General features: G+C 40.7%; 1 protein-coding gene across 2 annotated transcripts in view; it reads left to right on the plus strand.

The window, feature by feature from the left end:
• The window catches only part of LOC118331945 (clustered mitochondria protein homolog), a gene marked incomplete at its 3' end in the record, with an annotated part of 15,247 nt that extends 5,873 nt beyond the window's left edge, over positions 1-9,374 (plus strand). For both annotated transcript variants that reach the window (XM_035667047.1, XM_035667048.1), the window contains 22 exon segments: positions 309-434; positions 602-749; positions 902-994; positions 1,263-1,481; positions 1,723-1,898; positions 1,998-2,306; positions 2,437-2,558; positions 3,239-3,340; positions 3,448-3,548; positions 3,657-3,809; positions 3,966-4,028; positions 4,132-4,379; positions 4,457-4,541; positions 5,048-5,201; positions 6,562-6,701; positions 6,888-6,968; positions 7,084-7,209; positions 7,878-7,999; positions 8,194-8,287; positions 8,372-8,506; positions 8,591-8,664; positions 8,792-9,374. In XM_035667047.1, the coding sequence (XP_035522940.1) occupies positions 309-434; positions 602-749; positions 902-994; positions 1,263-1,481; positions 1,723-1,898; positions 1,998-2,306; positions 2,437-2,558; positions 3,239-3,340; positions 3,448-3,548; positions 3,657-3,809; positions 3,966-4,028; positions 4,132-4,379; positions 4,457-4,541; positions 5,048-5,201; positions 6,562-6,701; positions 6,888-6,968; positions 7,084-7,209; positions 7,878-7,999; positions 8,194-8,287; positions 8,372-8,506; positions 8,591-8,664; positions 8,792-8,867 (2,947 nt within the window).

Raw genomic sequence — 9,374 nt, forward strand, 5'->3', positions numbered from 1 at the left:
GATTGGAACACAAAATTGTTTTCATTCATTATTCCCAGATGATGTTTCCAATCTTGACACTTATGACCAAATACCTGCAGAACTAATACTATCAGCCTCAGTTGTACTTTTTGGTGCCTGCTAAGTACAGTCACAACATGACTGTAGACTCTCTTCTTGTTTTCATATTAGAAATTGATTAAATGCTTCATTAGTATTTATTAAAGCAACACTGACCCCAGAGAGCAGTAAACCAACAACAATTATGTATGATAAAGACAGTAAAAACGTGCCTGGATTCAACTTGTGTTACGCTCTGACTGCTCCAGGTCAACTGCTTTCAACTTTAACCCGAAACCTGCAGTTCCCAAAATCCTTTGCCACTCTCTAGTCGAGCTGCTGAGTCAAGTCAGCCCGGCTTTCAGGAAAACCTTTAGTGCCCTCCAGAAGAAGAGGTAAGCAAACTGTCTGTAAAGTTTGAAACTCCAGGCTAATTATAGAACAAGTGACATGCAACATATCAATCCAATATCATGAAATACTTTCATCCCAATAAAATAGAAATCCCCCACATCCTTATTAACACATAAAAAAAAATTTTCTGTCACTTGCTGTGAACTAGAGTCCAGCAACACCCTTATGAGCGGATTGCAGGACCTTTCCAGGTGTTCACCTGGATCGCCCCTCAGGGAGACCACTCCCTCGACTGTGTCAGAGCAGAGGAGACGCACACCAGTCGGATGGGCCAGGACGAGCACACAGCTGGGCAGGTTGCAGACATAAAATAAGGGAAACAGGCTACAGAACTCATGACACATGCATGTGTGCACTTACACACAAAATCAGAGGTTTTAATGATGCAGCTAAGGCTAACTGATAATAATGATGTTGCTGATATTTAGGTTTTGTGTTATGACCACAGAGTCGGGACTGGAATGAGGAGCTGCAGGGTTGCAGGGAACTCACCAGGAACTCCCTTCAGGATCGCCTGCACAGAGAGAGGAGCATATTCAAGGTGAGAACACAGATTTCTTAACATCTTCTTTCCAATTATCTCCCTGATTTATGGCTAGAAAAGCAGACTTGAGAGATCAGTTTAAATCCCAGAAGCAGTGACCAGGACAACAGGACTTGTATAAAACCTCCCTTGTCTTACCCTCTGTGCTGTTTAGCTTTTTAATGAAACAGCTTCCTCTTTCTACTCTGTGATTAAATTGTGTTGCTCTTTATAAAAATAAAGGAAGAGAAACTGTGTTAACCAAGATTTTAATCCCTCTATCCAGACTAACAGTGACTTTGTTGAAGCTGCAACACGAGGTGCTGTAGCCGTTGTCGATGGGAACGTCATGCCGTTAAACCCCGGAGAGGCGCCTCATATGCAGATGTTCATCTGGAACAACCTCTTCTTCAGCCTGGGGTTCGACATATCTGAGCACTACAGCCCGCTAGGGGGCAACACTGCTGCTCATGCGGCTGCCATCTGTGACCTGAGAGGAGCACAGGTAAAGATCCTGACAGCAATACCTGCATGAGTAGTGAGGTGCTTGGGATGCATTCACTGTCCCATTTAAAGAAAAACAGTATTGCCTCAGTAGTTCTGTAAGGGTATGATTCTGTGCATATTAAAAAGGAAAAACAACAATAATAGACACAGAAAATAATCTCTGCAGCTGCATGGACTACTTTTCTTAATTTCAAATATATCTAATCCCTTCATTTTCTTGCCATTAAAACAACTTACAGGCATACACATCTGTCGATATAGAAGGGCTTCACACACTTGGGACAGCTGTGGTGGATTATCGTGGGTTACGTGTTATCGCTCAGACGATTGTTCCTGGGATTCTGGAGAAAAATCAGGAACAGAGTGTAGTCTATGGCTCTAATGACTATGGAAAAACAGTTTTTTCACACCCCAGGTGACAAAAAAGTATTGTATTTTACGTAATTAGAGCTTGATCAAGTACAAGTTCAAACATGTAATCATGCAACATTTAATTTTCCCAACATTGTTCCAGGTTTCTGGAGCTTCTGGATAAAACCAGTAAACCACTAAGAATCCAGCATCACCAGGTGCTTGACCACAAGAACAGTCCAGTGGAGCTTTGCTCTGGCATCGAGACCAAAGGCATCCTGGGTAATGATGGAAGACCCTACATCTTGGACCTTCTCCGGACCTTCCCCCCTGACCTTAACTTCCAGTTCTCAGAAACAGAGGAGAGGGGTGAGGTGCCGAAGGAGTGTCAGAGCTTTGGTTACCCGCGCCGACATCATCACAGCCTGGCCAGCCTAAGACCAGAGCTGATAGAGGCCTTCGTCCAGCACAGGTGAGGAAGAGGAAATGTGGAACCCCTTTGGACACGAACGCAGCCACCGTGAAACTATTAAACCAGCGTGATGAACTGAGCTTTGGGAATGAAGTATCTTATTCCTTTTAAGTTGTGTTTTCTGTTGCAGGTATGAACTTTATGTGAAGATGGTGTCTCAGGGGCTCAGCCAGCTGGAAGAACAGGATAAAGTCACGGAGCAGAGTGAGGAGCAGAGAACTGGAGATACAGCCACTGCTGGTGCTGATATGGGTGAGTAAGACCAGTTCAATTAATATTTAAATGTAGATTAATAAACCAGGAGAAATTGGGTTCCTGCATTTAGTTGTTGTTCTAGAGCTTTCAGTCACATGACATCATCTTCATGAGCAGATGAAGTTCGCTCAGTTGTCATGAAATCAGAAATTCTAGTTCAAATATTGGCTAAATTTACCTGACAGATATAGTTACTATGCACTTTGCAAATTAAGATTTTACACAGCAATCTATCAGACCCTGATCTCTAACATAAACCTAGGGCTTATTATCATAGGAGGGCCACTTTAATGTTCAAGACCTACAAGAAAGCACAATATTCTGAAAATATTTCCATTACTAATATCATACTATCATCATTTTTATCATCATCTTTGTTGTTCGTAGTCAAACAAAAAATTAGGTAGAATTGTGTTTTTTATTTAATTGTATATGAAGGGGTACTTTAAATTGATATGAAAAAACTAGAAAAAATAAAAATCTTATTGAAAAACAACTCCACAAGATATCTGCAAACTCCATCTGCTGATGAAGCTCATGTGATATGATGAAAAGAACCAAAACTAAATGGACCGTCAAATTTAGAATCAGTATATAATTCTGCTAACTTAAAAGACTTCTTACTGTAATTGCTATTCATATTATTAAACATGTTGTTTTATATTTCACTCTTGTAGAGTTTCAGAGAAGAAATGTGATCATGAAAGCTTGTAAAGCTGTCGGATCAGTGAGTGACTCCTGCTTCGACATCCGCTTCAATCCAAATGTTTGCTCTCCAGGTATTGAACACACGCGCACAAACACACACACACAGCCATATACTATATATGCTGTAAAACTTGTTAAACATATCAGACAAACATTGAACTGTCTGCCTTTGCTGCAGGTGTTCGTTTCTCCGCTGAGTGTGTTGAGGAGGTTCAGAGGCAGAGACAGTTGTTATGGGATGGGGCTGCTTTTCTTCTGTCTAATCAGATTCCTGCAGTGGTGAGTCTTGTGTGCAGCAATAATGGTCAGGTCTATTATGTGCATGACGTTTAATCATTAATTGTACTGCTGCTCCTGTGTGTGTGTGTGTGTGTGTGTGTGTGGCAGCTGAGGGACTGTCTTGACCACACAGCGGTGCCGATGGATGGGGCGACCCTGACCTCAGTGCTGCACCTGCGGGGTGTGAATGTACGATACCTGGGCACCCTACTGAGGGAGCTGGACAGGATGGAGGAGAGAGGGAGACTCAGCCACATACAGGTATTTACCACAGCTATTATTAACCATATCACATGTATGTAAAGTCATCATAGCTGCCTACATCTTTACTTTTACGTTGATCAGATTTCCATTCTTATATATCTATAATATCTGGAGTCTTCCTAATCAAATAATTATTCAAATATTCCCTTACAGAGAATTTCTATCAGTGAAGTCATCATCAGAAGTGCAAAACACATCTTCAGGACCTACCTACAGGTGAAGTAAACAAATAATGTTGCCAAGTAGAATATACAAATATATCAAAATAACATTTTGCAATGCAGCATTACTTTTCAACATACTTCTAATTTCATCCCAGGATGTGGAAGCTGCAGCTTTCTCCGCTGCTGTCAGTCACTTCCTCAACTGCCTCCTGAGTTCCTCTTCTTGTTTCCCTGACTCCTGCTCCGATGAGCTACTCTCTCGCCGCAGAAGCCGACGTCGACGGAGTCACGGGAGTCGAGTCGCTTTGTTGACAGACAGTGTGTGGGCTAAGCTGACCCCCAGTGAGCTGTGGGGCAGGATCAGGACTGAGGCTGGAGATTATTACGACTACACAATAGACAGGTGTGTGTGTGGGGGAATTTGTGGTTGGATATGTGCAATAGGTTTTTTTTACGCTGTCATTATTATCTATCTTTCAGTGAAAGTATAGATGAAGTACTAGAAAAACACAGCCTGCAGAGGATCTCCCTACTGAGAGAGATGGCCATCAAGACAGGCATCCAGGTCAGATATCTACAATGCTTCTCTTCACAATACATTTACCTATGAGATTAAATGAATCCCCACTACCTAAAATGCTACTTTTTTGGTGTCACAGGCCTCAGACAGAGTGCAACAATGACTAGAGAGGGATATATAAAATCCTCTAAACAGCAAATACTCTTTTGATAAAAAACTGGGGTCACCAGTAATGGTGGTAATGGTTGAACCTGCTGCAGAAACATTATTTGCCACCCTTTTCACCCCTTCCAGAGGCCAAGATGAGATTTATGTATGAGATCATCTACTTTTGGTCACACATCTATCCTGTGGAGCTCACAGAGAAAATAAGTTTGGTCATATTTGATGCTTAATAAGACAGAGGTCTGGCTACATAAATTGAGAGCTAACATTATGCTACAGGATTTTGGGTTGCTGAAGACTAATAAATTCTTAAAAGCTAATAAATCTCCAGCATCTAGTGCAGCATTGAAATGCAACAATGCCTTTTTGTTTTCCTCTGCATTTAGGTGCAGCTGAGGGAGTATGTGTTTGAGTCCCGACACAGGCCAGTATTTGGTGAGGAGGATGTTGTCAACATGTTCCCTGTGGTCAAACATCTCAAACCTACAGGAACAGATGCCACACGCCTTGTGCAGCACGCCCAGGTGGCAGTACAGCAGGGTGAGAGACGCAGACAAACACTTACAACTGCTTACAATATTGCATATAAGTTTACAATTAGGTCAACATGGTGGCATCGCCTGGATGCTTAAAGTGACTATTAATTGGAGCTCCCCTATAGAAAGGTATCTGCCCTGCTGATGTGCTGTTGAGCATGACATTATATCCTCACCAGCTGCGGTACAAAGGCATTGTGGGAGATGTGTAACAAAAAAACATTTCTCTACACAGTAGTTTCATATTATTCAACATATCAACTGATACACACTTGACAAAAAGCTAGAAATGTCACACATCTGATACTGTTAATGAAGTTGTATTCTCGATGAAGGAAGTTAACAATATGCTTTAAGACTTTAGAACGCTGTTGCTAGGCAACTGAAACATGGATAGAAATGGTATTGTTCCTTATTTTAAAATTGTGAATTATTTGTTTTTTTTGCATTTTTAAGAAATCTATTTATTTATAGATTTTTAAAATAACTTAGTAACTACTTAAAAATGACACTGAAGAATCAGAAACTTTGAAGGATAAGTTCATAGTTTTTCAAGTCTGTCTTAAATCAATATGTACATTGAAAGAGCTTTTGTTCACTGACCATACTGAGAGAAATCCCCATTTAAAGAAATTTCAATCCAAGCAAAAGGGGACAAAATCCACAGTCCTCATTCTGTGTAAAAATACATTTCCTAAACTCAGGAAAAGCTAATATGAGACTTTTCTGAGTTATTAAAGTCAAGCAGGTATCTTCAAAGGTTACAGTTGTTTGGGTACATAATCATTATTTTTGTTATGATCCCTCTTCCATGGTTCAGCAAGCACACACTTGAAGCACAAATAGGGCATTTTGGACTAAAAACACTGTAACTTTTGAAGATACATGGTGGATTTAACTAACTGTGTCTGCTGAACTTCACAATGTGTTTTTGCACAGAACAAGGACTGTGGATTTTGTCACCCATCACTTATATTGAAATTGCTTTAAGAAGGGATCTCTTTGTGGCCAGTATGACTACATCAACCAATAGCCCTTTCGATGTACATACTGTACATGTTAGGTATGTGTGGGTCATTCAAATTGACTCTACTGGTGCACACAGTAAACACGACTCCGCTTAAAGGCACAATAAGATTTCATAAACTGTCCATTGTGTCATACACAGATAGTTAGGGTCAACACACAATACAAAAACATCATACATCCAACACTGATCTGCACAGATTTGGACTTGCTGATAGGTAAAATCATTTAATGGGTCAGAGTTTCCATTTGGATCCAGTGTACTTCATGTGAAAAGCAGATGTTATTCATTTTTGTACATTTAAGGCTCATCAGTAGTGTTTTATGTTTGCTTGCAGGGCTTCTCAAAGATGGCTATGAATTGATTAGCCAGGCCCTGACCCTGTTCAGCAGCGTATGTGGGGTCCTGCATGAGGATGTGTGCATGTGCCTGCGTCTCCTGGGACGGATCAGCTACATCTTGGGGGAATATGCAGATGTAAATATGGATCAAATGTTTATTTCAACCATGAGGTTTTACCTAGCCTGGTTCCAGACTTCTGAATCATCACCCACATCTCCTGCATTGTATGCAACCTGCATTATGATACAAACAGACAGAAATATGAACATCTGTGAGGTTGATCATATAGTTTTGTTTGCCTCATTTCTCCATGTCTCATAGGCCCTCAGCCACCAGGAAAGGGCTGTTATGAGTAGCGAGAGAGTACAAGGTATAGACCATCCACAGACCATACAAGACTATGTGAGTTCTTTTACCTTCTCATCAATCCACAAACAGATTGTTGGACCATAATAAGTTAACTTCATTCTATTAATGTAATATTTTACTTGTGTCTTTACATCTATCTGTGATTCAGACTCATTTGGCCCTGTACTGCTTTGCTGGAGGCCGGCTTGCAACCTCTCTACAGCTCCTGTATCGCGCTCGGTACCTCACCCTGCTTGTGATTGGAGAAGACCATCCTCATGTCGCACTGCTGGATGTAAGTGACACCTTACCTGCAAAGTGTTGCAGGCACATAGACACTGAAGGTGCTGTATACGACTTTCAGACTAGATATCGCACAAGCGCACCAGCATCTCAGACCAAAACAAACATGCAAATGCTACAGCCCACCAGACTCCATTGACAAAAACACTTATTTTATCTTGCGGTTCACTAAACACACTTCATTCAGACTCAGAAAGAAAATAAAACATCCTTGTTCGGTTGTTCCAAGTCTGGTTTGGTCGAAATAAACCATTTCTCCATTCACCCTTTGATGAGAACATAAAAATACAGTTACTGACAAAAGGGACGAAAAGACAAAAAAAGATATACATTTTAAAAATGAAAGTACACTTGGGGACACTGTTAAGAATATTAAAGTGTTGGAATAAAACTAGAGGAAAGATTACTTAAGAGCAAACAAAAGGTAGATAAGATACTGGGAGATGTAAATAGACAATGGAAGCCTCTTCACATCATAAGAAAACACTGAACGCAACTCTGAGAAAGTTACTGGACAACCTATTGGTAATTCAGCTTGTCAACAATCAGGCATGGCTTCTTTATAAAATAACTTTTATTTGTGCTAAAAGGTAGAAATCACATCTCACCCTTGTGTTGGAAATCATCTGTCAATGTCCGTGTTGTGCTCCACTGCATTAGAGTATGCTGGGTCTAGTGCTTCATGGACTGATGGAGTATGAGCTTTCCCTGAAGTTCCTACAGAACGCCTTCATTTTAACCTCCAAATATCATGGTGCCACATCCCTGAAACATGCGCACAGGTAAGACAGTTTGTCACCACGTTCCTCTATTTTCTTACATTTAGAAGCAGATGAGAAGACAAACAACACAGATTGCAACACATAACAGCTACATACAACTTGAAAACATATTGGTGATCTATACTGCTCCCTTCCTAAATTTGTATAAAGGTTTTCTTTACCTCTCTCCCTCTGTGTCTTTATCTTCTGTGCAGTCACCATCTGCTCGCCACTGTGTACGAGAGCAAAGGAGAGTTTCGATCAGCTCTGCAACATGAGAAAGAGGTTTATTCAATATATAAGAGCCAGGTGTGTTTTAAAAATCCTGGAACACTATGCGTTAAGGTTGTGCCATATGCTCTTAATTTTAACTTTTTCGTTGCACACATGAAGGTTGGTGAGGACCATGACAGCACAAAGGAAAGCTCAGACTACCTGAAGAGCCTCACTCAGCAGGCTGTGATCCTTCAGAAAGCCATCAACCACATCTACAGTAACACGCCTACTTCCTGTATTCCACCTCCAAAGGTTTGTAGAGTTTCTGAAATACACAAATAAATACAAGCATTTCTGGTTGTGTGATACTTTATCTCACAATGTGTTTCTCTCCAGTTTTCCAGACCAAGCCTTCCCACAATCCTTCAGCAGCTCAACCTGACATGTGGAATCATTCTTATTCCCCTCAGGTGAACACTGAAACCGTCCTAATGTGGTGGTTGTAATGTCCAACTCACCTGATTATTCTGATAAAGGGTGAATGGAAATGATGATTTCTTCACACATACTGTCTGTATATTTGTCTTTTCTCTGTAGTGCAAAAGAAATTGCAGACCTGAGGACTGAGTTGAAAGGAAAAGTTCAAGTGGAAGAGCTGGAAAAAAAGACTTAAGAACTGCAGACGACAGAAAACAACACTGAACTGGACTAAAGGGACAATAGAACATCTGTGTTTTCAGCCAGACTTCTGAAAATAACAATGGCAAATGAAAGCCGGGCAAATTGCTGGTGTTAATAAGTGGGTTAATATACTTTGGACAACAACTGTATCCAAGTTAGTATCCGTGGAGGACTGGATCTGTATCTAACACCCTGCACCCATGATATAGCTCCTGTTGGGCTGTATGGGCTCCATGAATGAACTCTGCAAGCTGTAACATTGATGGCAAACATGTATCCTCCTTTTAAGAGAAATGCATAAACCTACATATTAAATAAAAATATAGACTGATTATACCACTAGATGAAGGAACAAGCACAGTATATTTACTTCTATTGAGAAACAGAAATATAGCAACAGTGTACTAAAAGAAGTGCTGTCATCTTGCAATTCCCTTTGTGTCCACTAGGTTTCACACTTCTTGAACACTTCTCAGAACATGATAGATGATTTGTCTAT

This window comes from Morone saxatilis, unplaced genomic scaffold (genome assembly GCF_004916995.1).
Source record: "Morone saxatilis isolate NCDOM2014 unplaced genomic scaffold, NCSU_SB_2.0 Contig20, whole genome shotgun sequence".
NCBI lineage: Eukaryota > Metazoa > Chordata > Actinopteri > Moronidae > Morone > Morone saxatilis.